Source organism: Macaca mulatta, chromosome 14 (genome assembly GCF_049350105.2).
Source record: "Macaca mulatta isolate MMU2019108-1 chromosome 14, T2T-MMU8v2.0, whole genome shotgun sequence".
Classification (NCBI taxonomy): domain Eukaryota; kingdom Metazoa; phylum Chordata; class Mammalia; order Primates; family Cercopithecidae; genus Macaca; species Macaca mulatta.
In genome coordinates, this window is record NC_133419.1 from 56,307,719 (window position 1) to 56,335,713 (window position 27,995).

Consider the following 27,995-nt stretch of genomic DNA (forward strand, 5'->3'; position numbering starts at 1 on the left):
TTTTTAGGTGTTATGGCTTACTTTGGGGGAGAGGTTTATGGCTTTTGAGTGGGAGGTAATACTTTTTAGGTATTATGGCTTGCTTTTCTGGTATCTGTGACCCGCCTTGGGGAAATGGGGATTCTGGTTTCTGTGACTTGCTTTGGGGGAGTAAGAGGAGTGAAAGAGGAGGGCAAGGAGAGACTGCTTCTGAGGCTATTTCTGAGGTCTTCCAGTCTCCTTTAGTTCATAGTACTCAGCATGCCAGAGTGTCTTACTTAGGGGTATCATTTTTTGAGCCTCAATACCAGGCATGACACCTCTGATACCAAATGTGTGAGTTTTTTCCCCACATTTGTAACTTGGCCAAGGTCTCTGTGATAAATGCATATTTGGGCCAGGCGCAGTGGCTCATGCCTGTAATCTAACACTATGCTAACCAATTCTCCAACTCTCTGGTTACCAACTGGGTGTCCTGTAATTCAATTCAATTATTATTATTATTATTATTATTATTATTATTTTATTTTTATTTTTTTTTGAGACGGAGTCTCACGCTGTTGCCCAGGCTGGAGTGCAGTGGCGCGATCTCGGCTCACTGCAAGCTCCGCCTCCTGGGTTCACGCCATTCTCCTGCCTCAGCCTCCTGAGTAGCTAGGACTACAGGCGCCCGCCACCGTGCCCGGCTAATTTTTTGTATTTTTAGTAGAGACGGGGTTTCACTGTGGTCTCGATCTCCTGACCTTGTGATCCGCCCGCCTCGGCCTCCCAAAGTGCTGGGATTACAGGCTTGAGCCACCGCGCCCGGCCTCAATTATTATTATTATTATTTTCCAATTCAGTTCAATTCTGACACTAACTACTTGGGCTTAGTGCAGACTCCATAGGTTAAGTGCTCAGTCTCACAAGACTGTCCCCACTTCAGATGCCAATAGAAAGTCCCAGATTGCCGCATGTCTGTACTTCTGATCAACCTGCTATAAGTCAGGTGTTCCCATGACCCCTTCCTAAGTTTGCATAATTTGCCAGAATGACTCACAGAACTCTGGAAAGTACTTTACTCACTATTACCCATTTATTATAAAGGATATAACTCAGGAACAGCCGAGTAGAAGAGATGGATAGGGCAAGTTGTTGTGGCCAGATGTGTGTGTGGAGCCTTCATGCCCACTTTGGGTGCACCGTTCTGCAATACTTAAGTGTGTTCATCAACCCAGAAGGTCCTTGAACCCTGTTGTTTATGTTTTTTTTTTTTCCTTTTTGAGATGGAGTCTCACTCTGTTGCCCAGGCTGGAGTGCACTGATGTGATCTCAGCTCACTGCAACCTCTGCCTCCCAGGTTCAAGCAATTCTTCTGCCACATGCTACCATGCCTGGCAAATTTTTGTATTTTTAATAGAAATGGGGTTTCACTATGTTGGTTAGGCTGGTCTCGAACTCCTGACCTCAGGTGATCTGCCTGCCTTGGCCTACCAAAGTGCCGGGATTGCAGGCATGAGCCACCGCACCCGGCCTTATGGGTTTTTAAAATGGAGTTTTCATTACTGTGTTGGCATGAATTTTGAAATAATTGCTCATTGGTGATTAACTCACTTCAGCCTCTCTCCTCTCTGCAGGTGGTAGTGGGGAGTTGAAAGTTTCAAATCTGTAATCACCCTTGGTCTTTCAGGTGACCAGCCACCACCCTTAAGCTATTTAGTGGCCCTGGTCACCAGTCATGTCATTAGCATACAAACGGTCTCCTCATCTGGGAGATTCCAAAGGTTTTAGGAGCTGCATGCCAGTAACCAGGGACTAAGACCAAATGTACATTTTTTGTTTGTTTGTTTTTGTTTTTTTTTGAGATGGAGTCTTGCTGTCGCCCAGGCTAGAATACAGTGGTGCGATCTCCGCTCACTGCAACCTCCACCTCCTGGGTTCAAGTGATTCTCCTGCCTCAGGCTCCCAAGTAGCTGGGATTACAGGCATGTGCCACCACGCCCGGCTAATTTTTTGTATTTTTAGTAGAGACAGGGTTTCACCATGTTGGCCAAGTTGGTCTCAAACCTCTGACCTCGTGATTTGCCTGCCATGGCCTCCCAAAGTGCTAGATTTACAAGCGCGAGCCATCGTGCCCGGCCACATTTTTTTTTAAATTTAAATTTTTTATTTCTGTAGAGATAATATCTTGCTATGTTGCCCAGGCTGGTCTTGAACTCCTGGCCTCGGGTGATCCTCCCATCTTGGCCTCCCATAGTGTTAGATTACAGGCATGAGCCAATGTGCCTGGCCCAAATATGCATTTTTCACAGAGACCTTGGACAAATTACCTAGAAGAAATTAAACAAAACATGGAACTAGTACTTGAGTTCTAAATTTTCCTATCATTAAAGTCCTGTGCTTTCCACTATAGTGTATGTAACACAGAATGTACTGCAGTACCTTCCCAGCTTCATCTGGATGAGATGCCCTTTCAGATTTGAGAGGACTCCTTTGCCTGGAGAAGGAGGTACACGTTTACAAAAATGTGCTTATGCGTTCCAAGAGTGACTGGTTTTTAATTATAAATTTGTATGTTTCCATAGCACTTAACATAGAGTTGTATAGATAGTCAGAACTCAATAGAAAAGTGATGGATCAGTTGTTTGAGTAATAATAATGTAATAATGTAGCAAAACGGCTCAACGTGAGGTAGATAAGGTCTTTATAAATCCCATGGTGATTGAGTGGAGAAAATATCACTCTGTGCTTATTTATTTATTTATTTATTTGAGATGGAGTTTCACTCTTGTTGCCCAGGCTGGAGTGCAATGGCGTGATCTCAGTTTACTGCAACCTCCACCTCCCGGGTTCAAGCGATTCTCCTGCCTCAGCTTCCTGAGTAGCTGGGATTACAGGCATGCGCTACCACGCCCGGCTAATTTTGTATTTTTAATAGAGGCAGGGTTTCTCCATGTTGGTCAGGCTGGTCTCGAACTCCTGACCTCAGATGATCCGCCCACCTTGGCCTCCCAAAGTGTTGGAATTACAGGCGTGAGTCACCGCTCCCAGCCTTGTGCTTATTTTTATAGCTTGGATTTATTGAGAGGGTGTAAGTATGATGTGAGGTTTTGGGTGAATTGTTTTGATTCAGAGTCTTGCACTTTCAGTAAATATTTGTAGGACATGGTGATGGATTATGGGGAAATTTTCACCTGAAGGAAGTTTGTTAATTTTCACAACTCTTGTTTAGCTTACTTGAGAATAGATTCGTCAGTTTGGTTTTTGCTACTGTGGTAAGAAGAGCTCTGTTATAATTAGCATCTCTGCTTCCTCTTACAGTTTTATGAATTAGAAAAAGGAAAACTTTATCGTGTTAAATACTTCTTTAAGAAGAGTATTTTATGTTGGGTAATACTCTAAATGTGAAATCCCGAATAACCACATTTGAAAAAACAAAAACAAAAACCTTGAAGATTGAAATAGCCCCAGAAACTTTTTTTCCCCCATTGTCAAGGTAAATTATATATAGATTGGAAAGGATAGAACCAAATCGATTAAGAGGAGACTGAAACTGAGATCATTACTCATTTATACAGGATCATTTAATTGCTCTGAATGAAAGTCTCCTGACCCAGACAAATTATACCGCAGGATTCTAGATAATTTTGGGATGAGATCATTCAGTAGATGTCAATAACCTTTGAGGAATCATAGAATTACTGCAAGAAGACATAATCTCAAAACTGGGAAGAAGGTAAGAGCATGGCATGTTCCAGTCAAAATCTAGAGTAGCTTATTAAGGATATAATCTGAGGGTTTAGGAAAAGACCTGATTGATGATGATGATGGTGATGATGATGATGATGATGATGATGATGATGATGATTTTCGAGACAAGGTCTCACTCTGTTGCTCAGGCTGGAGTGCAGTGGCGTGAGCACAGCTCATTGGAGCCTTGACCTCCCTGGCTCAATCAGTCCTCCCACCTCAGCCTTCCAGGTAACTGGGGCCTAGGCATATGCCAACATCACCCAGCTAATTTATTTGTTGTAGAGATAGGGTCTTGCTATGTTGCCCAGGCTGGTCTTGACCTCCTGGGTTCAAGCGATCCACCCATCTTAGCTTCCCAAAGTGCTGGGATTACAGGCGTGAACCACGGTGCCTGGCCAAAACTATTATTGTTATTATTATTAATTATATATATATTTTGAGACAGAATCTTGCTCTGTTGCCCAGGCTGGAGTAGAGTGGCATGATCTTGGTTCACTGTAACCTCCGCCTCCCAGGTTCAAGTGATTCCCCTGCCTCAGCCACCCGAATAGCCAGATTATAGGTATGTGCTACCATGCCCGGCTGATTTCTTTGTATTTTTAGTAGAGACAGAGTTTTACCACATTGGCTAGGCTGGTCTCGAAATCCTGACCACAAGTGATCCGCCTGCCTCAGCCTCCTAAAGCATTGGGATTACAGGCGTGAGCCACTGTGCCCGCCCCAAAACTATTATTATTAAGAGCCAACATCTGCCCACTAAGAATGTGTTAGGTCAGACTAACCATGTGTTCATTCAGGTGAGTACATGGATAGAACGGGAAATACTGTCAGCTACCATTTTTGGATTCAAGAATATTTCACAGGAATGACTAGGATATAGTTGGGAATAAGAGAAATTTAAGCGGTATGATGAAATAAGTGATGCAGAAGTAGAGGTTATAGAAAGAAGATGTGACCTAATATCAACTATCAACACTTTTTAAAAAATGTAAGACTTTTAGTTGGCTGCGAGTTTGATTTATGGCAAAAGTGTGATTTAGTTGCCAAAAATTGTGATTTTTGGCTTCTATTCTAGAGATACATTGTCAAAAAAGAGGGAGTGCATAGTCCTGTTTTAAATTGTGTTATTAAATAGTTAGATTACACATAGAGTTAGATGTCAGTTCTAGGAACTAGGATTGTGAGGGAACTGAAAACCATGTCATATGAACTACATTCAAAGGAGCAGATTTGTTTTATAATCAGTAAATGGCTCTGACCCTAGCTCTCACAGAAAAGTTCCAGAAGAACTTGGGGATGGGAAGATGAAAACATTGTTGGGATACTATAGTTTTTTTTTTTTTTTTTTTAAAAGACAGAATCTCTCTCTGTTGCCCAGGCTGGAGTGCAGTGGCACGATCTTGGCTCACTGTAACCTCTGCCTCCCAGGTTCAAGCGATTCTCTTGCCTCAGCCTCCTGAGTGGCTGGGATTACAGGCGTGCACCACCACAGCCGGCTAATTTTTGTATTTTTAGTAGAGACGGGGTTTTACCATGTCAGTCAGGCTGGTCTCGAACTCCTGACCTCATGATCTGCCCGCCTCAGCTTCCCAAAGTGCTGGGATTATAGGCATGAGCCACCGCGCTGGGCACCATGGATTTTGATAGCACTCACTTGAATAAATATAGATTGGCTAACCACGCAAAGAAGGATATAAAGGTTATTCTAAGCAGAGAATATCATCTAACAAAGAATGAAAGCACGAGAAAGCATACCCTGTTTGGGGAACTCAAGTGAATCAGTGTATTAGAGGGAGAGAGTGGGTGATGGGAGGTGAGATGTTGGCATCACTAGGGATGTTGGCAGGTGCCTTATATGCAGGTGGAGAAACTGGAGCCTAGGAAGATAAAGTGATTTGCATAAGGCTTGAGATATGTTGAACCATGCTAGAACCCCAAGCTTTCTTGCTTCCCTTCAAGAGTTCTCTCCTTCTTCCCTTCCTTTAGGCATGTTGTTTTAGGTTTATATTTTATTTTATTTTATTTATTTTATTATTTTATTTTATTTTATTTTTTGAGATGGAGTCTTGCTTTGTCACCCAGGCTGCAGTGAATGGCATTATCTCGGCTCACTGCAACCTCTGCCTCCTGGGTTCAAGCGATTCTCCTGCCTCAGCCTCCCTAGTAGTTGGGATTACAGGCATGCGCCACCACACCTGGCTAATTTTTGTATTTTTTAATAGAGACGGTGTTTTGCCATGTTGGCCAGGCTGGTCTTGAACTCCTGACCTCAGGTGATCTGCCCACCTCGGCCTCCTGGAAGTGCTGGGATTACAGGCATGAGCCACTGCACCTGGCCGTTTTAGGTTTATTTTTAAATGGTCAGGGCATGCCTCTGTTTATGAAAGGATTCTAAATAACAATCACAGAGGACTATCTTTTATATTCTTTAGTAAGCTGAATAATTTATCGGAAAAGCTGTAACCTACAGTCAATAGGTTGAAGGATATTAACATTCTCAGGTACCAGTGTCAGATGTTATGCTTCTTTTCTCTCTTGCTTGCTCTGTTGCCCAGACTGGAGTGCAGTGGCGTGATCATAGCTCACCGCAGCCTCAATCTCCCTGGCTCGAGCAATCCTTCCACCTCAGCCTCCCAAGTAGCTGGGACCTCAGGCATGGTGCTATCACGCCCTGCTAATTTAATTTTTTAAATTAATTAATTAATTTTTTTGAGATGGAGTCTTGCTCTGTTGCCCAGGCTGGAGTGCAATGGTGAGATCTCGGCTCACTGCAACCTCCACCTCCCGGGTTCAAGTGATTCTCTTGCCTCAGCCTCCCGAGTAGCTGGGATTACAGGTGCCTGCCATCATGCCCAGCTAATTTTTTAATTTTTAGTAGAGATGGGGTTTCACCATGTTGGCCAGGCTGGTCTTGAACTCCTGACCTCCACCTGCCTTGGCCTATTCTGCCCGCCTCAGCCTCCCAAAGTGCTGGGATTACAGGTGTGAGCCACCGCGTCCAGCCAGCTATTACAGTTTTAACTTTCAGAGACAAGCAGCTTGTATTCTAGATCATGCTACAATCAAGAACTCTTTCTACTTTACCATGCTAATTGCTTCAAAAATGATTCTTTCTTTGGCTAGTTCAAATGATAGATGCAGGGATGATCAGTTGCAGCTATAGTGATTTAGCATTTAATAGCTATGTCTGGTAGAAGGTGTGCTATATCAAGACCTTGTGGCAACTTTGCTTATAACTGATGTAATTGCAGCTTATTGCTCCACTGCAGGTAGGGTTGAATTTCAGCATGGAAAGCACGTTCTTGAGGCCTCTTCGCTTTTCCTCATACAAGGCTGTATCCGGGGTTGATATCTAGCCTATATGCCATATGTGTATGGCTAGTGTTTGTTCTGATTGGTTGGTGCTCACACTGCACAGATTGTTAAATATTTTGAAAATTGTATCTGGTTCTATTCATCTGTATTCTCTGATCTTATATCTGGCTCTATTCATCCCTATTCTCTGATCTTATGTCAGACCTGAAGTTTCTCTAGTTTTTCTGTAGTGTATTTATAGGGAAAAATTGCCTTTTTTCCTTCTCATGCTCTTAAGCAACTTCATATTAAAAAGTTCCTGGAAACATTAAATTTTGCTTTTACTATTACAGGCCATTATACATTATTTTAAGTCCACTTAGTGATCTAAAAGATTTCAAACATTTATGAGTCAATTAAAGAAATTTGAACACTGACTAGAATTTTGGCATTAGAATTTTTTTGGTCAAATTTTTCTAGGTATAATAATAGTATTGAGGTTGTGTTAAAAAAAGAGATACTGTCTTTTAGAGAGACATGCTGAAATATTAAAAATAAAATGATATATCTGGATTTGCTTTAAAATAATCTGGCGTGAGGATATACAGGTAAAGTAAGATTAGACATGCATTGATAATTGCTAAAGCTAGGCGATAGATACATGGCAGTTCATTGTACTTTTTATGATAAAATGTTAGAAAAAGCTCATGTACTCTTAAAAGATTCTTGCATTTGTAAAATTATAATTGGATATTAAAAATTTTCGCCGGGCGCAGTGGCTCACGACTATAATCCCAGCACTTTGGGAGGCCAAGGCGGGCGGATCATGAGGTCAGGAGGTCAAGACCATCCTGGCTAACACGGTGAAACCCCATCTCTACTAAAAATATAAAAAATTAGCCGGGTGTGGTGGCATACACCTGTAGTTACAGCTGTTTGGGTGGCTGAGGCAGGAGAATCGCTTGAACTTGGGAGGCAGAGGTTGCAGTGAGCCAAGATCGCACCACTGCACTCCAGCCTGGGCAACAGAGCGAGACTCTGTCTTAAAAAAAAAAAAAAAATTCTCAGTTAGTTAAAGACATTATTGGCAATTATAACTAATTATAACTTCTGATTTCCTTGTAATAATTAGAAATATACATGGGGTTGGCTGTACACAGTGGCTAACCCCTGTAATCCCAGCACTTTGGGAGGCCGAGGCAGACGGATTGCCTGAGGTCAGGAGTTCGAGACCAGCCTGGCTAACACGGTGAAACCCCATCTCTACTAAAAATACAAAAATTAGGCCGGGTGCAGTGGCTCAAGCCTGTAATCCCAGCACTTTGGGAGGCCGAGACGGGTGGATCACAAGGTCAGGAGATCGAGACCATCTCTACTAAAAAATACAAAAAACTAGCTGGGCGAGGTGGCAGGCGCCTGTAGTTCCAGCTACTCGGGAGGCTGAGGCAGGAGAATGGCGTAAACCCAGGAGGCGGAGCTTGCATTGAGCTGAGATCCTGCCACTGCACTCCAGCCTGGGCGACAGAGCGAGGCTCTGTCTCAAAAAAAAAAAAAAAATACAAAAATTAGCCGGGGCAGGCGTAGTTGCTCACACTGTAATCCCAGCACTTTGGGAGGCCAAGGCGGATGGATCACCTGAGATCAAGGGTTCGAGACCAGCCTGACCAACATCATAATAGAGAAACCCCATCTCCATTAAAAATACAAAAATTGGCTGGGGGTGGTGGCAGACAACTGTAATCCCAGCTACTCGAGAGGGAGGCTGAGGCAGGAGATTCGCTTGAACCCAAGAGGTGGAGGTTGCAGTGAGCTGAGATCACACCACTGTACTCCATCCTGGGTGACAGAGCAAGACTCCATCTCAAAAAAAAAAAAAAAAGGAAATATACGTGGGGTTAATAGATTTCCAACCGAAGGCAAAAAATCTGATCTTTTAATTAGCTTGTATAATATTTTTACATACATTTCCAAATAGCTTTTTGACATATTAAAATTGATGCCTCCATTATTATTTATTCCTTTTTAGGATTCTAGTTGGGAGCCATTGACATTAAACTTTTTGACTAATCTTGTTTGTATCTAGACTTTTTTTTTTTTTTTTTTTTTTTGGAGACAGAGTGTCATGTTGTTGTGTCTAGGCTGGAATGCAGTGGTGCCATCTCAGCTCACTGTAAGCTCTGCCTCCCAGACTTAAGCAGTTTTCCCACTTCAACCTCCTGAGTAGCTGGGACTAAAGGTACATGCCACAATGCCTGGCTAGTTTTTGTATTTTTCAGACAGGGTTTCACCATGTTGCCCAGGCTGGTTTTGAATTCAATTCAGGTGATCCACCTGTCTCAGCCTCTCAAAGTGCTGGGACTACAGGCATGAGCCACTATGCCCGGCCTCTGTCTAGACTTCTTAACCCTGGAGTTGTATTGCTAATTAATAAATATTTTTAGTCTTTTTTCTTTTCCTATGTATGTTGCTTTAATGGTTAGATTGTATTCCATTGCCTTGATGTGCCAAACTGTCTTCTTGTTGATAGGCATTTGCTTTGCTTTTTCTTTTTCTTGCAGGTTTAGCAGATCAAAGGGTGTGGATTTTTTTAAATAGCATTTATGATGTCATTCCAGATTGGAAGAGCCTATAATGGCCTTTAATAGTAAAACATTTTATGTTTCTAGGAATTTTTTTTTTTTTTTTTTTTTTTTTTTTGAGACAGAGTCTCGCTCTGTCCCCCAGGCTGGAGTGCAGTGGCACGATCTCGGCTCACTGCAAGCTCCGTCTCCTGGGTTCAGGCCATTCTCCTGCCTCAGCCTCCCGAGTAGCTGGGACTATAGGCGCCCGCCACCGCACCCGGCTAATTTTTTGTATTTTTTTAGTAGAGACGGGGTTTCACCGTGGTCTCGATCTCCTGACCTTGTGATCCGCCCGCCTCGGCCTCCCAAAGTGCTGGGATTACAGGCGTGAGCCACCGCGCCCGGCTCTAGGAATTTTTAAAATATAAAGTTATTTAAGAGCATGAGGAGCAAAAAAAGGGAATTTTCTCCTATAAATATACCACAGACAAATTAGAGAAACTTCAGATCTGACATAAGATCAGAGAAGAGGGATGACTCGAGCTAGATACGATTTTCAAAATATCCAAAGGTGTCACTTTGTGCGTTGGGACCTATTCAGTGTTTTTGTTGTTGTTGCTGTTGTTTGTTTGTTTGTTTGAGATGGAGTCTCGCTCTGTCATCCAGGCTGGAGTGAAGTGGCGCTATCTCAGCTCACTATAACCTCTGCCTCCCAGGTCAAGAGATTCTTCTGCCTCAGCCTCCCAAGTGTAGCTGAGACTACAGGCACCCGCCACCATGCCCGGCTAATTTTTGTATTTTTAGTAGAGACAGGGTTTCAGCATGTTGGCCAGGCTAGTCTTGAACTCCTGACTTCAGGTGATCCACCCGCCTCGGCCTCCCAAAGTGCTGGGATTACAAGCATGAGCCACCCACTCCTGGCCAGTATTTTCATTCATATTTTTTTCGTGTTGAATTATTATTATTATTATTTTTGAGACCGAGTTTTGCTCTTGTTGCCCATACTGGAGTGCAATGGCATGATCTCGGCTCACTGCAACCTCCACCTCCTGGGTTCAAGTGATTCTCCTGTCTCAGCTTCCCAAGTAGCTGGGATTAGAGGTGCCCGCCACCACATCCAGCTAATTTTGTGTTTTCAGTGGAGACAGGGTTTTTCCATGTTGGTCAGGCTGGTCTTGAAATCGTGACGTCAGGTGATCTGCCCGCCTCGGCCTCCCAAAGTGTTAACGATTACAGGCATGAGCCACTGTGCCTGACCCGAATTATTTTTAAATATCATACGTTGCAAGCAAACTATCATTTTTTGCAATTTATAAGAAAGTTATGCCACAGGCGTTTAAGCACATCTTTTTTTTTTTTTTTTTTTTTTTTTTTTGCTTTTAGTGTTCTTTGTCCTGCTTTAATTTTTTTATATGATTTTTCTTATATACCACCTTGTTTTTTGAGGTGGGTAGGTAGGTGGGACATAAATCACAAATTGAAAAAACAAAACCAAACCAATCTCTCTTCAGAATGTTTTGTAGAGTAAGGTATTAAGCTTCATTTGAATAAAATAAAATTCCCTGGGCTTCTAGAGTGCTTTAACTGAGCCCCTCTTTCCTTTCTTTCTAAATGATGATATCCAATCAGAAAAAACGTTAATCTACTGCATTACTCCACATTCTTTGTCTTTGAGATTTGTAACATCTGAAAAATTTCTTTTTGTTACAGAAGTCTGTTGTGATTTGTCCCTTGTGCAGGACCTGTAATGGACACCTTAAAGCAGTGGCTTAAAGTATTTTTTGGCTCACAGATCCCTTGGAAAATATGATGCAAGCTGTGGATTCTTGCCTGAGCCCCATCAGTCAGGATCGTTTGAGTGTTGGCCTGCCAGGCCTATTGCATTAAAATCTTGGGATGTCCCCTCACTTTATCTTGGAGTTACCCTTTGTCACTCTCTTTTGATGGCTCCAGTTTCCTCCATCCTGTATGTAAGTCGTTTTTTGTTAATTCCCATTTTGGCAGAGCATATGCTTCCTGAGAAAGGATGCATAGAAAGTACATTTTGTTTTTGAGATTATATGTTTGAAATTTCTTTCTTTTACTCTCTTACTTTACTTATTATTTGACTGAGTGTATAATTCTAACTGGAAATAATTTTCCCACAGAATTTTGAGGACATTGCCTTATTGTCTGCTAGCTTCCAATGTTGCTATTGAGAAATTCAGTGCTATTCAGATCTCTTTCCTTGGTAAATTTGTTTCTTCCTGGAAACATCTAGAATTTTCTCATTGTCCCTGGCATTCTGAAATTACATCATGACGTGTCTTGGTGTGGGTCTGTTTTCATCCACTGTGCTAGATCCTTGAAGAGCACTTTCAATTTGGAAATTCATGCCTTTCATTTCTGGGAAACTTTATTATTTTGTTGATAATTTCCTCCCCTTTATTTTCTCTCTTTCCTCTTTATGGCATACTTTTATTTGGGTTTTAGACCTCTTGGATGGACTCTAATTTTATTATTATTTCTTAAATAAATAAATAAATTTATTTTATTTTATTTATTTATTTTTTTGAGATGGAGTTTCATTCTTGTTGCCCAGGCTGGAGTGTAGTGGTGCGATCTTGGCTTACTGCAACCTCCGCCTCTTGGGTTCAAGCGATTCTCCTGCCTCAGCCTCCCAAGTAGCTGGGATTACAGGCATATGCCACTACACCCAGCTAATTTTTATTTTTTTAGTAGAGGTGGGGTTTCACCATGTTGGCTAGGTTGGTCTCGAACTCCTGACCTCAGGTGATCCACCTGTCTCAGCCTCCCAAAGTGCTGGGATTACAGGTGTGAGCCACCACACTGGCCCAGTACATTTATTTTTCATACAAAGTTTCACTCTGTCACCCAGCTGCAGTGCAGTGACATGATCACAGCTCACTCCAGCCTCCATCTCCTGGGCTCTAGCCATCTTCCCACCTCAGCCTACTACAGGCACACTCCACCACACCCAGCTAATTTTTGTATTTTTAGTAGAGACAAGATTTCGCCATATTGCACAGACTGGTCTCAAACTCCTGGGCTCAAGTGATCCACTCGCCTTGGCCTCCCAAGGAGCTGGGAGCCGCTGCACCCCACCTAAGCATGAGCTGAGCCTAAGTGTGAGCCACTGCACCCAGCCTAATTTTATTACTATATTTTCTCTAATTTTATTTCTTTTGTCCTACTTTTGAGGATATTTCCTCAAATCTATTTTCTAACTTTTCTATTGAGTTTAAAATTTTTCTAACACCATTTTAATTTCCACAAGTTTGTTTTTATTTTTATTTATGTTTTCGAGACAGGGGCTTGCTCTGTCACCCAGGCTGGAGTGCTGTGGTGCTATCTCAGCTCACTTCAACCTCTGCCTCCTGGGCTCATGCAGTTCTCCTGCCTCAGTCTCCTGAGTAGCTGAGACTACTGGTGGGCACCATCATGCCTGGCTAGTCTTTTAATTATTATTTTGTAGAGATGGGGTCTTGCCATGTTGCCCAGGTTGGTCTCAAACTCCTGGACTCAAGCAATTCCACCCACCTTGGCCTCCCAAAGTGCTGAGATTATAGGCATCAGCCACTGCCCGGCCTTGTTTTATTTTCTGAATATTCTTTTAAAACAACAGTCTATTATTGTTTTTTATATATAGTATCATCTTTTATCTCTGCATATCTTTTATCTGTGATAATTTTTTTGTGTGGGAAAAGATACTTTGTTGGAAATGACACATGCTTTGACAGTAGGAGACTATATTTTACTAGTGTGCCAAATTTCTTTTGTTGTCTTTTTATTTTTTAAATCACTTTATGAAGATGTAATTTACATAGCCTACATACCTGCTCATAGTATACAATTTCTGTTTTTTAGTATATTTGCAGAGTTGTGCAATCATTACCATAATTTAATTTTAGAACATTTTAATCACTTTAAAAAGCACCCTTGTACTAATTAGCAGTCACTCTGTATCCCCTCACCCCAGGTAAACAGTAATCTACTTTCTGTCTCCATATATAGGCCTTTTCTGGGCAATTAATTAATTAATTAATTTGAGGCAGAGTTTTTGCTCTTATTGCCTAGGCTGGAGTGCAATGATGAGATCTCGGCAACCTCCGCCTCCTGGGTTCTAACTATTCTCCTGCCTCAGCCTCTCAAGTAGCTGGAACTACAGGCGTGCCCCACCATGCCTGGCTAATTTTTGCATTTTTAGTAGAGATGAGGTTTCACCACGTTGGCCAGGCTGGTCTCAACTCCTGACCTCAGGTGATTGCCCACCTTAGCCTCCCAAAGCGCTGGGATTACTGGCGTGAACCATCGTGCCCAGCCAGGACATTTTATATAAATGGAATGATAAAGTATGTGATCTTAGGCCACTTGACATGTTTTCAAGGTTCATCTGTGTCGTAGCATGTAACAGTACACCATTCTTTTTCGTGGCTGAATAGTGTTCCATTGTATTATTATACATTTCATTCATCTGTTCATTAGCTGATGCCTGCTGATTCTTTTGTATTTATTTTTTTGAGATGGAATCTTGCTCTGTTGCCCAGACTATAGTGCAGTAGTGTGTGATCATAGCTCACTGCAGCCTCGAACTCCTGGGCTTAAGTGATCCTCCCACCACAGCCTCCTGAGTAACTGGTACTACAGATGCATACCACCATGCCTGGCTTATTATTATTGTTTTTATTATTGTTTTGAGATAGGAACTTGTTCTGTCACCCAGGCTGGAGTGCAGTAGCACCATCACAGCTCACTGCAGCTCAATCTGCCAGGCTCAAGCAATCCTTCTACCTCAGCCTCCAGACTAGTAATTATTAAATTTTTTTTTTACATTTATTTATTTATTTATTTTATTATACTTTAAGTTCTAGGGTACATGTGCATAACGTGCAGGTTTGTTACATATGTATACTTGTGCCATGTTGGTGTGCCGCACCCATCAACTCGTCAGCACCCATCAACTCGTCATTTACATGAGGTATAACTCCCAATGCAATCCCTCCCCCTTCCCCCCTCCCCATGATAGGCCTCGGTGTGTGATGTTCCTTTTCCCAGGCTGGTTCTGAACTCCTGGCCCCAGGCCATCCTCCTGATTAACTGCAATTACAGGCATGAGCCACAGTCCCTGGCCCTGCTGGTTCTTAAATAGGCTTTTGGTCAGTCCTCCTGTTTTTAGCTCCATCTTTATCCCCACTTTGAAAGGTGCCTAATGCTACAAGTTCCTGAGCTTTTTGGAGGTTATGTTGTATCTCAGCCTTTCTCAAGCCTACTGTTAGTAACCACTCATTCATCTGCTTTTCAGCTTCTAAAATGTTGTTACTATTACCTTCGCTCTCATTTTGTGGGTTTGTGCCACTCCCCATCCCTCATTGTTTTAGCAAGGTTTTGGAAAGAGAGAGGTAGCCGAGGAAGAGCTAATGCATACCTTCAGTCCTCAGTCTTTCACTGAAAGTTTAAAAGGTGGGATTCCCATGCTGTGTCAGGCTCTAGGCCCAATAGTCATGGAATGACCAAGCTAGAAAAACCTTTAGAGATGAGCAGCTAGTCATGTACTTCATCTTTCAGCTGAAGAGAATGAGACTCACAGGACTTAGTAAATTGTTTAATGTCGTACAATTAGTAAGTAGCCAAGTTAGGTCCTTAATCCTGTCTCCTGCCTTCTTAACTTGTTGCTCAGACTTAATTTAGGCTGATTACTTTAACATTCAGTATTGAGGAGAGCATGGGGACCCTTGCTCAGATTTGGCCTCTGCCACTTTTTAGTTACAGAAATGGGTTTGCTTAAGCCCAATTTTCTGGAGGGACTAGCTTTTAGAGAAAGGTGCATGTGTACCTACCTGTGTAGCCTCTGGGAGCTCACTGTATTTGAAAGAGTGTGTGTATACATCTAACTAATTTATTAATTATATAAAAGAATGGCTGGGCGCAGTGACTTACGCTTGTAATCTCAGCACTTTGGGAGGCTGAGGCGGGCAGATCTTCTGAGGTCAGGGGTTCAAGACCAGCCTGGCCAACACGGCGAAACCCTCTCTCTACTAAAAATACGAAAACAATTAGCTGGGCATGGTGGTGCGTGCCTGTAATCCCAACTATTAGGGAGGCTGAGGCAGGAGAATTGTCTGAACCTGGGAGGTGGAGGTTGCAATGAAGTGAGATTGCATCACTGTACTATAGCCTGGGTGACAGAGCGAGACTCCATCTTAAAAAAAAAAAAAAAAAAAAAAGAACACAGGATTGGGTTTCTTAGACTGGTCTAAAAGACCATGAATTGGACAGCTGGTTGCATCACCCACTAAACAGGAAATTATGTGAGTTCCAGATGTTACCTGACAGATGTGTGCTCTGCAGGGCATTTGACTGGGCTAAAAGGAATGCAATGTGAACAAAAGTGCTTTCAGTTTGTCCTAGATGTAGTTTGGAACAGTCCTGACTAGATAGGCTCTCAAACCCTAGTCTTTCTAAAACTGCTCACATAAGAAGTTCAGCCATTTTAGAAATACTGGGTATATGAGTTGGATCACGTGTGGTACCTGGAAGATGTTAAGCAGGAGGCAAAACATCAATAGGAATAATGGCTGTATATACAAACCTAAAACGATCTGACAAAGTAAATGTGTTGAGAAAGAGAGTGAACAAATCTGCCTCGAGAAAACAGGAGTAACAGGGTTTATCTTAAATTTACATTGAAAAGCCTGGTCAGCAGCTTTCCTGGGTTAGTGCCTTGGAAGAGGACTTAGAAGTGGCCTGTGGGACCTGTGCGGTGGCTCATGCCTGTAATCTCAGCACTTTGGGAGGCCAAGGTGGACGATGGATCACTTGAGGTCAGGAGTTCGAGACCAGTCTGGCTAATATGGCACAACCCCATCCCTACTAAAAAGAGAAAGATTAGCTGGGCATGATGGCAGGCGCCTGTAATCCCAGCTACTTGGGAGGCTGAGGCAGGAGAATCAGTTGAACCTGGGAGGCAGAGGTTGCAGTGAGCCAAGATTGTGCCACTGCACTCCAGCCTGGGTGACAGAGCGAGACTCCGTCTCAAAAAAAAACAAAACAAAAAAGGCCTATGGGTGGGGGTTGGGGGACAGTGGACAGTTCACTGCTTATATTCTGGGTACTTATTTGCATGACTCCTGAGCACCACAGTCAGCTGGTGATGTGGGCCAAGGTAAAGCCTGTCTCTTCAAGGAACAGTTACCTTCTTTACGTCATGGTGTAGGAGTTGTAAAATCACTTTAATTTCATGTGAAGAAGAGATAAGGAAGAGTGATAGCTTCCAAAACTCTGCAGTCCTTATTGTGTGTGTGTGCCTGTATTTAAGGTGTCTCTATTTAAAAAGAGCTGATACTAATGAATGTCATCTATTAGTAAAAGTAATCATAAGGTTAATTCTCATTTAATTAGAAATGTGTAATCTCTTCCCTTCCTACATTGTGCCCCACCATCAGACAGGTGATGCCCTCTGATTTGTATAGGGGTTCAGAAATTATGTAGAAGATAGAGAGAATTGAAATGCTGGAGCAGCCAGAGAGTTGAAGAGAAAACGACCTAGCTCTCAACATGTACAAAAAATAGAAGTGTGAGTTGGTAGCAGTGCTATGCTGCTGGGCAGTCTATTTCACAAGTGTTTATAACAGGAAAGATACAGTGCCATCTTTTAGTGTGGGAAATAAACTGATTATAGCATGGATGACACTCAGTTGATGACCATGGTCACCAATAGTATCAATTTTAGGATATCCCAGAATGCCACTATGCAAAGGATAGCATATTAACTTAGACATATGCATTCACAGAGGAAAGAATTTCATCATTCTTGCTGCAGATAATCTGCAGATAATGTGAAATAGACCTTATAGGATTGCTGTTGATACGGTAAGTTGAGGCGCAGTCCATGTGATACTGAAACAGGAGAGGTTCCTTTGTCCCCTCCCTGGCTTGCTGCTGCTGCTGCTTTTTTTTTTTTTTTTTTTTTTTTTTTGCAGACAGAGTCTCGCTCAGCCACCCAGGCTGGAGTGCAGTGGTGCAATCTCAGCTCACTGCACCCACCGTCTCCAGGGTTCAAGCGATTGTCTCGTCTCAGCCTCCTAAGTAGCTGGGATTACAGAAACTCATGCCTGGCTAATTTTTGTGTTTTAGTAGAGATGGGGTTTCACTATGTTGGCCCAGCTGGTCTTGAACTCCTGACCTCAGTTGATCACCCGCCTCGGCCTCTCAAAGTGCTGGGATTACAGGTGTGAGCCACCGTACCCTGCCCACAGTATAGTTTTGAATGCTTGAAATGTATTGCCTGCAGTCTCTGTTTTAAAAACCCTGAGAGGTTGTTAGAACCATTAAAAAAAAGTTTTTTTGTTTCTTTTTTTAAGATAAACTTTAAGTTACCTTTAAGTTAAACTTAAAGGTAATTATAGATTTATTTGCAATTGTAAGAAATAACACAGAGCGATCCCCTGTGCACTCTACCCAGATTCCCTTATTGGTGACATCTTGCAGAACTATATAGATATTATTAGAAACTCACGCCTGTAATCCCAGCACTTTGGGAGACTGAGGCAGGTGGATTACCTGCAGTCAGGAGTTCGAGACCAGCCTGGCCAACATGGTGAAACCCCATCTCTACTAAAAATACAAAAAAATTAGCTGGATATGGTGGCGGGCACCTATAATCCCAGCTACTTGGGAGACTGAAGAAGGAAAATTGCTTGAACCTGGGAGGTGGATGTTGCAGTGAGCCAAGATTATGCCATTGCACTCCAGCCTGGGCAACAAGAATGAAACTCTGTCTCAAAAGAAAAAAAAAAAAAAAAGATATCAGAACCAGGAACTTGACATTGATATAGTCAAGGTATAAAGAGTTCCATCACTGTGAGAATTCTTGGGGTTGCCCTTTTGTAGACACACCCATCTACCTTCCTCTCCCCACAGCCACCCAACTCTCCCCCTCCCCCACCATTCTTTGCTTCTCTAATTTTATCATTTCAAGAATATTATATAAATGGAATCATACAATATGTAACCTGTTGTGATTGGCTTTTTTTATTCCTATTCAGGTCTACTGGTGATGAATTCTCTCTGTTTTGCCTGAAAATATTTTTATTTTTATTTAAGTTTGCCTTCATTTTTGAAGGATTTTTTTTTTTTCTGTTCATAAAGTTCTGGGTTTGACAGATATTTATTTATTTATTTATTTTTCAGTACTTGTAAGGTGTTCCTTTTTTTTTTTTTTTTTTTTTTGAGACGGAGTCTCGCGCTGTCGCCCGGGCTGGAGTGCAGTGGCCGGATCTCAGCTCACTGCAAGCTCCGCCTCCCGGGTTTGTGCCATTCTCCTGCCTCAGCCTCCCTAGTAGCTGGGACTACAGGCGCCCACCACCTCGCCCGGCTAGTTTTTTGTATTTTTTAGTAGGGACGGGGTTTCACTGTGTTAGCCAGGATGGTCTCGATCTCCTGACCTCATGATCCGCCTGTCTCGGCCTCCCAAAGTGCTGGGATTACACGTTTGAGCCACTGCGCCCGGCCATGTTTTCTAGCCTTCATTGTTTCTGATGAGAAGGCAGTTGTAATTTCAGTTTCTTCCCCCGAATATAATGTGTGTCCTTTCTTTCTAGCTCTTTTCAAGGTTCTCTCTTATCACTGGTTTCCAGAAGTTTGTCTGTGATGTACTTGTGTATTATTTTATTGGCATTTATACTGCTTGGAGTCCGTTGAGCTTTTTGAATCTGTAAATTTTTGTCTTTTACCAAATTTGGGAAAATTTTGATTCTTCTTCAAATATTGTTTTCTGCCTCATTCTATTTTCCTTCTGGAACTCCAATTATATTATGTTAGACTTGTTGCCCCACACATCTCTGAGGTCCCTCTCTCCTGCTGCCCTTTCTTTTTTAATTTATACATTTTATTTTGTAGAGATGGGGTCTTACTGTATTACCCAGACTGGTCTTGAACTCCTGGCCTCAAACATTCCTCTCAACCTTGGCCTCCCAAAGTGCTGAGGTTACAAGTGTGAGCTACCACACCCAGACAGCTCTTTCTCTAATCCTTTTTTCTCTCTGTATTTCTGATTGGATAATTTTTGTTGTTCTTTTTTCAAGGTCAGTAACTCCTCTGTCGTTTCCAATCTGCTTTTAAGCCAGCCCACTGCGTTGCAATGTCTGTTTCTCTGTTGCGATTTTTTTTTTTTTGAGACGGAGTCTTGGTCTGTTGCCTAGGCTGGAGTGCAGTGGCGCGATCTTGGCTCACTGCAACCTCCGCCTCAACCTCAAGAGATTCTTCTACCTCAGCCTCCCGAGTAACTGGGACTACAGGCGCACGCCACCACGCTCTGCTGATTTTTGTATTTTTAGTAGAGACGGGGTGTCACCATATTGGCCAGGCTTGTCTCGAACTCCTGCCTCAGCCTCCCAATGTGCTGGGATTACAGGTGTGAGCCACCACACCTGGCCTGAGATCTATTTTTTTCATTCATAATGATCATACCTGCTTTAAAATTCCTGTTTGCTAATTCCAGTATTTGAGTAAACTTAGGGTTGGTTTCTGTTGATTGACTTGTCTCTTGAGAATAGGTCATATTTTTCTGTTTCTTTATATGCTGAGCAGTTCTGGATTGTAAAGAACTAGATTCTGTTACCTCCCTCCAGAGAGCATTCTTATTTTATTATTATTATTGTTATTATTTTTAAGTTAACTGTTTCCCTGTAGTGAGTGGCAACTTAAATCTCAGTTCAGTTCTTTTACCCTTAACTTCGCTCCTTGGGGTCTACTCCATGCATGCGTGGTTCAGGGATCAGCCAGTTTTGTAGGCAGAGTTTGTACATAGATTTTTGGGTCTTCCCTTCTGTGGTTCTCTCTGGAATTTCCCTCTTTCACTTCCCAGCTGCTGTGGTTTGCCTTAAAATTTGTCCTCTGGTTTCTGAAGCTAGTAAGATTATGAGTTTTTCAGTTTTACCCACCTCTTATGACAGACAGGTACTTGCCTGACTGGAAGCCATAAAAAAGGGAAACTCACCCAGTATCATTACCTTCTTCTAAATGATGACTTTTTTCCCTACTTGAGAATCTTCTTGCTTTTTAATTCTCCAGACAAGCTCATACTTGTCTGCAGGAAAGTTGGTCTGATGGGAGCTATTCTGCCATGACTGGAAGCAGAACCTCTGTGAACTAGATATAAAGTATTCTGTTGATAAAATCAATTTTTTCCTGTTGTAGTTTCACAGATCTTTATATTACTCTCCCTATCACCTTCAAGAGGCCAGATATAAAAATGTCTTTAAACGGGGTGTGGTGGAGCATGCCTTTAAGGGAGGCTGAAATCAGAGGATTGCGTGAGCCCGGCAGTTTGAGACCAGCCTGGGCAACCTAGCTAGATCCTGACTCTACAAAAAAATTTAAAAAATTAGCTGGGTGTGCTGGTCCCAGCTACTCTGGAGGCTGAGGTGGGAGGATAGCCTGAGCTCAGGAGGTTGAGGCTGCAGTGAGCCGTGATTGTGCCGCTGCACCCCAGCCTGGGCAACAGAGTGAGACTCTATCTCAAAACAACAACAACAAATGTCGGTTTGTTTCTGGCTTGATCAGAGCAGAACAGATAAAAAACCTATTAGAAGTTCTTGTAAGGCATGTATGGTTTAAAAAAAATCTTTTATGATTGATTTGAACTGTACTTCCTTGGAAGCAGATTCATAAGGATAGACTGACACGTAGTTGACTGCTTTTGAAATTGTTCTTAGAAATGGGCTTAAAATCTGATATCTAGATCTGCTGATGTTTGTATAATCTGTATGTGTTGGACAAATAATTAGTTGTTGTTTCTAGGACAATAGGACAGTTGTGGTGGCGATGTCATATTCCTAATATTGTTTGAATTTCCAGGGGTCTAAATAATTGAAATTTAAGGTACCTGTGATACACGGGGTTCAGGAGGTGGGCCTGTGTAGGTGTTTCTGAGGATTAAGTTTTCCTACTGTTTCTTCCTTTTTTTTTTTTTAGATGGGGTCTCGCTGTGTCACCCAAGCTGGAGTGTAGTGGTGTGATCTCAGCTCACTACATCTTCCATCCCCTGGGTTCAAGTGATTCTCCTGCCTCAGCCTCCCGAGTAGCTGGGATTACAGGTGTCCGCCACCACACCCAGCTAATTTTTATATTTTTTTAGTAGAGATGGAGTTTCACTATGTTGGCCGGGCTGGTTTCTAACTCCTGACCTTGAGTGATCCACCCACCTTAACCTCCCAAAGTGCTGGAATTGCAAGCATGAGTCACCGTGCCCAGCCCCTTACTGTTTATTCTTAAAACTCAGCCCTAAGTAAATGATGAGTGAATCATTTCAATAAAAAAAATCTTAGGTTTGTGAATCCCCTTCTCTTACCTTTTTGGCACTCTTTGTGGAGTGACTGAAATGAATATGATTTGCTTTCAGGGCCCTCATACTTCTTTATACATCTCCTTTCCCCTTGTGGAGAAGATACTTTGCTCTTGCTACTGGTCTAGTCTAATTCACAGAAGGACGTTTGTCTAACTTCAGCACCCTGTATAGTCTTTTATTCAGAACTGGACTCTTTAACAAGACTTCTTCCCTTAGCTGATTTAAAGAAGGGGCAAATGTGGAGAGGTGGTGGTGGGGACAGAGGCTTTAACAATTACTTCTCCCATGATTCATAGCCTTTCTCTCCCTTTTGACCACACGTCAGATCAGCTGGTCATGCTCACCTTTGGCGCCATTCTTCTTCTCACTTTTTAAAAGTTCTCCCCTTAATCACTCAGCTTTCCTATCTTCTCACACGTGCATGTCATGTCTTAGGGAGCACCGTACAGCCATTTAGATGAGATCAGGCACATTTAGGGTAGTTATGGCCATAGAGGCCTAGAGCCATTTTAGGAAGGCATCTTTTCTTCACAGAGGACAGTGATTCCTCTCTATGTTGTGATATTTCATGGTTTTTACTGAGGGGATTTTCTGGCTAGTTAGGAATAAATGAGCACGCGGTAACTGAAAGTGAAGAAGCTTAGGAGGAAGAAACAGTTACCTTCTTTCAGACATGAATGCAGTTTAAAAATACATCCCAAGAATTTCAGACTGTAGACGAGATCATTATGTCAGCTGCTTGCTGCTTAATTACTTTGTACAGTAAGTGCAGGCTTACCATGAGTGGGCTCTTTGCAGGTGTTACTGAAAGCTCTGAGCCTAGCTCTACATAAGCTGTAGGCCTTTGTTGCTGCAGCTATTACCAGCTGCCTGCTGACTTCTGCCAGTCTTCTTTAGTGAAGATTACCAAATGTATTTTGAGGGATGAAATTTGCTCAAAAAGAAAGTTTCAGAATAATTTGTTTGGAAGAAGGATCAGGAAATAAGAGGAATGAAATTATGGCACTTGCTTTTAATAACAGAAAGAAGGTTGGGTCCTATCAGAATTTGAAAATTGTGAATAAGTGAGCTGCTGCTTCTGATGTTGGACAAAACCTCAGAGAAAATAGAGGAGACATTGTAGTTATAAAAGCAATAACTTTCTTACTGGACTTATTACTAGTTTCTGGAACAGGTGCCTTAGAGTTATTATAAACTTTTCTCTTTTAGAAACTTTTGAGGTGCCTCTGGGATTGATTTAGGGTAAAGGACTTTCTGACTTAGGTGCATTTCATCCTGTAATTGTGAAGAATGCATCCTCCTTAATAACCACAAGTCCCTTTAGATTCCAGACCAACTAAAAAAAACTGTATTTGTAACAGAATTTATTCTATCAACTAGAACACGCAAACAGGACCCTGTGCCAGTGTGCTCTGAATGGTTAGGCCATGTAGGTGAAAGATCTGGAGCCTCCCAGATGATAGCCTTCCTGTGAAATGTTATTTGTATATGTATGTTCTTTTTCCTGTATATTTGACATTGAGATCATTGAGGGTATGTGCTTTGTCTGGTTCATCTCTATTCCTTGCAGTATCTAAGTCCCTTGATTACTCAGTAAACAGGTAATATAATTCATTTGACTTGTCCTTGATTGTTTCCCATATGTTTCCATGACACCTAAAATTTATTTGTTTGAACTGTTTATATGTGTTTAATTTGTCCCATACTCCCTAATTCCTTAGGAAAAGCAATATTTGGGACAGTATACTTTTAGATAGAGCACTAGTGACTTTACAGTAATTTGGTATCAATTGAGCTCTTCATTCTACTATACCGTATTATAATGTTTTTCAAACTGAATTGTGATCATTAGTAGGCCTGCAGTCAGCATTTTTAGTTTTAATGATATAGAGTAGGAAATATGAGAGGACATTATATATAAAGGTAAGTATTGTTTTGTGAAATTTTTGCTTTAGGTAAATTTGTGTATACACATATACATGTATATGTTTATTGCTTCATAATGTAAAATGTAATTTGTACTGGAATAATGGTCAAAAAAGTTTGAATAACACTGCTTTATTGTAATACTCTGTTATTTCATTTATCATATAGCATTATGCCAGTACATACAGGCTTCTAAAGCCAGGGATGGTGCCAGCCCTTTCATTTCAAGTACGACTGAAGGTAAAAACAAAACAAAATTGAGAACACCCAAAGCTTTCTAATGGTTCTTACATATGTCTCTCCAGTGGCATTTTGTAACCTTTGACCTTCTAACTTTCTTGTGCCTTTTTTGACCAGTAGATTATTCAGATTTGTATCCCTCTAGGTGGTGGGTTCTTTGGTTCTTTCTCTCTTCACTTTAAAATGTTCTTATTTCAATATACTCTAGTGTTTTTAGGAGGGGGAATGGGAAAACAAAGGACAGTTCTGGAAATTTCAAGTAATTCTGAATTGACAGAATATCTCATTATATTTACCCTGAAATCTGCTTTGTTAATGTTCTTATATCTTTTCGTTTCTTTGTATTTTTCCCAGAGATCATTGAAATGCGTAGTTTATTCTGAATTTTAAGTAAAATATGCTTCTGTGATGTTTTTAGTTGACTTTAAGCAAATTAAACCTGACTTTCAGGGAAAAAAAAAAGATAGATACAATCCTTGTCATTCCTTGTGCTTTCTCACTCTCTTCCAAGAAAATTAACCATTGGGTTTGTAGTAATAGTTTCATTTTGAAGAAGAACTGACAGCTAGTGATGTCTAACATTAACCATGCTATACTTTTTCAGCTTCTTTACTGACCTAATAACTTTAATGCCTTTCCTATTCTTATTCTTAGATGGTTGGCATACTAACCCCCTTGCCTTCATTTCTGTACCTTGCTGGACTACCAAGCTCAGACGTTTGTAACCCCGTGACTTAAAGGGATTTTGTAGAGATGATTTGCTTCATTCTTTTTCTTGCAGGAGAAAATTTTGAGCAGACGCCATTGAGACGAACATTCAAATCTAAGGTCCTTGCACGATATCCTGAGAACGTAGAATGGAATCCCTTTGACCAAGATGCAGTAGGAATGGTTAGTATTTGTTAGCCACAAGTATGAGATAATTTACAGAGTAATTTTTAATAGGATTGTGAATTCAGGCTGTGGTAGCAGTGGTACCACCAAATACCAATAACTTTTGAAGAAAGGATTATAACACTTGTTGTTTATTATTCTGTATTTTGGTCAAAGTATCAAATATTCAGAATATATTAACTATGCAAAAAGTTATAATGTGTTTCTGTTGTATCAGAGAAATACATAGTATTGTGTCAGTGAACTTATTTTGTGGTCCTGATTTATTGATTATTTATTGCATTGAGATTATATGATGAGTTAATTTTAAACTTCACTAGTTTAAAATTGTTTTCTCTCATTCTGCACTGAATATATCTGAGTAATATGACAGAAGTAGATATTTTTGTTTCATCATAATTTTATTTTCATTTTTTTGTTTCATCATAATTTTAGATAGGAAAGCATTTAAAATCTCATATGGAAGAATATACCACTATGAGTAAGCTAACCTTTATTGAATATTCACCTTGTGCTAGGCACTCTAATAAGCATTTTACATGAATTAATTTATTTAATCCTCATGGTACTCCTTACATGGGTAGTATTAAATAAACACATACACATGTACATATTTTACAGATGAAGAAATTAAGATCCAAAGAGGTTAGGTAATGTATTCAAGCTCGCATGGCCAGTAAGTAGTTGAGTTGGAGTTTGAGCACTGTAGTCTGGTTCCAGACTTCTGCTGTTAACCTTATCTTTGTACTGCCTCTGTTGCATTTGTTTTTGAGGCAGGGTCTCACTCTGTCGCCCAGGCTGCTGGAGAGCAGTGGTGTGGTCTCTCCTTACTGCAGCCTCATCCTCCTGAGCTCAAGTGATCCTCTCACCTCAACCACCCGAGTAGCTGGGACTACTAGTGCATGACACTATGCCTGGCTACTTTTTGTATATGTTTTTTAATAGAAACAGGGTTTTGCTATATTGTCCAGACTGTTCTCGAATTCCTGGGCTCAAACAGTCCGCCCACCTTGACCTCCCAAAGTGCTGCGACTATAGGCGTGAGCCACTGCACTTGGCCTTCTATTACATACTTAACGGCATTCTGTAGTTTTTAGAGGATGGTCTTGTTTGATGCACACAAAAACCCTGTGAAGTAGGGAGAGGAAACTGTATTATTTATTTCACAGATGAAGAAACTGTCTTTGAGAGACTTAAGTTTTTTGACTCCTAGTCTAGTATTTATTTCATTTTAACATGCTATATTCTAGAAATACCTAGCCTTTGGGAAGTCAAGTTTAAGGCTAATAGATATAATATAATATAGGCCCTTGTATTTGTTAACCCAGGCTATTATATTTTATTTGTATAGCCAGGTTCATGTAAAACTGGAAAATGGGAACTGATTGATTCAGGTCAGTTCGATTAACTATCCAAGTTTCTTTATATAACCCATCTGAATTAGAGTGAAAACAGTACATCTTTATCCTGATTCTGTCATCTCCTTGGTTTATATGAAATGAGCATACTTTTTGATGTGAAAATAAGTTTTACTAATGACAAAATTTTGTGAGGTGATAGTCCAATACTATTTACAAGTTTGTTTTATTTTTAGGTATAAAGTTGCATCTATCTGGTTTTTAGATATATTTCTAGCATCGTCTCCTAATATACATATCTTACTCTCTGTCTTGCTGTCATGCTTAACCACCTACCATTTCCTAAATTCTCCAAGTTTTCTTTTATCTCCATGTCTTTGTGCATTTTCTTCTCGTCCCCGAAATATCCTTCTGTCCCTTGTGTACCTGATGAACTCTAACATTACCTTTCTTTGGCGACAGAATCTTGCTCTGTCACTCAGGCTGGGCTGCAGTGCATGATCTTGGCTCACTGCAACCTCTGCCTCCTGGGTCAAGTGATTCTTATGCCTCAGCCTCCCTAGTAGCTGGGATTATAGGCGTGCACTAGCACACCTGGTTAATTTTTGTATTTTTAGTAGAGGCAGGGTTTCGCCATGTTGCCCAGGCTGGTCTTGAACTTCTGGCCTCAAGCGATTCACCTGCCTTGGCCTCCCAAACTGTTGGGATTACAGGTGTGAGCCACTGCACCTGGTCCGTTTTTGTAGCTTTTTTCTGATATTCCCAGGCTGAGTTGTCTGTTCTGTGTTCCCATAGTACTTTGCATATACTTCTGTATATCCCTGATGACTGCATTATGATTTTATTTACTTGCGTGTCTTGCATTAGAAAGAGAGAGCTTTAAGCCAGATACACTCTCAGCTTAGTAGGTGCTCTATAAATAAATAAATAGTGATGGTGTTCTGAAAGAGGATCGCCAGTAAGTGTTCTTACTGCTTGTTGCCTTGTTGTCTTTTGCAGCTATGTATGCCCAAAGGGCTGGCATTCAAGACCCAGGCTGATCCCAGGGAGCCCCAATTCCATGCCTTTATTATCACAAGGGAGGATGGCTCTCGGACATTTGGGTTTGCCCTCACATTTTATGAAGAGGTGACTAGCAAGCAGATCTGCAGTGCGATGCAGACCCTCTACCACATGCACAATGCTGAGTATGATGTCCTACATGCTCCCCCTGCTGATGGCAGAGACCAGAGCAGCATGGAGGATGGTGAAGACACTCCTGTGACCAAACTGCAGCGCTTCAACTCCTATGACATTAGCCGGGACACTCTCTACGTCTCTAAGTGCATCTGCCTCATCACGCCCATGTCTTTCATGAAGGCATGTCGGAGCGTGCTGGAGCAACTCCACCAGGCGGTCACTTCACCTCAGCCCCCTCCACTGCCCCTTGAGAGCTACATATACAACGTACTCTACGAGGTGCCACTCCCACCTCCTGGCCGGTCCTTGAAGTTTTCTGGGGTCTATGGGCCAATAATCTGCCAGAGACCAAGTACCAATGAGCTTCCCCTATTTGACTTTCCTGTCAAAGAGGTTTTTGAACTGCTCGGGGTGGAGAATGTGTTTCAGCTTTTTACTTGTGCCCTTCTGGAGTTTCAAATCCTGCTCTACTCACAGCGTAAGTCA

General features: G+C 41.6%; 1 protein-coding gene and 1 long non-coding RNA gene across 6 annotated transcripts in view; one reads left to right on the forward strand and one right to left on the reverse strand.

Annotated features, from left to right (window-relative positions):
• The window catches only part of DENND5A (DENN domain containing 5A), a 130,235-nt gene that overhangs the window by 38,408 nt on the left and 63,832 nt on the right, over positions 1 to 27,995 (forward strand). For 3 of the 5 annotated variants that reach the window (XR_003722661.2, XM_002799641.4, XM_002799642.4), the window contains exons 2-4: positions 24,007 to 24,078; positions 24,860 to 24,969; positions 27,330 to 27,987. Coding sequence is in view for 4 of the 5 variants with exons in the window: in XM_002799641.4 (XP_002799687.1) it covers positions 24,007 to 24,078; positions 24,860 to 24,969; positions 27,330 to 27,987 (840 nt within the window). In the remaining variant the exon portion in view is untranslated. Of the gene's footprint in view, positions 1 to 3,536; positions 3,695 to 11,305; positions 11,537 to 24,006; positions 24,079 to 24,859; positions 24,970 to 27,329; positions 27,988 to 27,995 lie in introns of all 5 variants that reach the window. The other 2 variants (XM_077963462.1, XM_015114896.3) reach the window with 2 other exon arrangements.
• On the reverse strand, positions 15,868 to 18,371 carry LOC144334316 (uncharacterized). Its single transcript, XR_013404040.1, has 2 exons — positions 18,181 to 18,371; positions 15,868 to 16,436 (listed from the first exon to the last, which is right to left on the reverse strand). It is a non-coding gene; the product is annotated as an uncharacterized LOC144334316 (long non-coding RNA).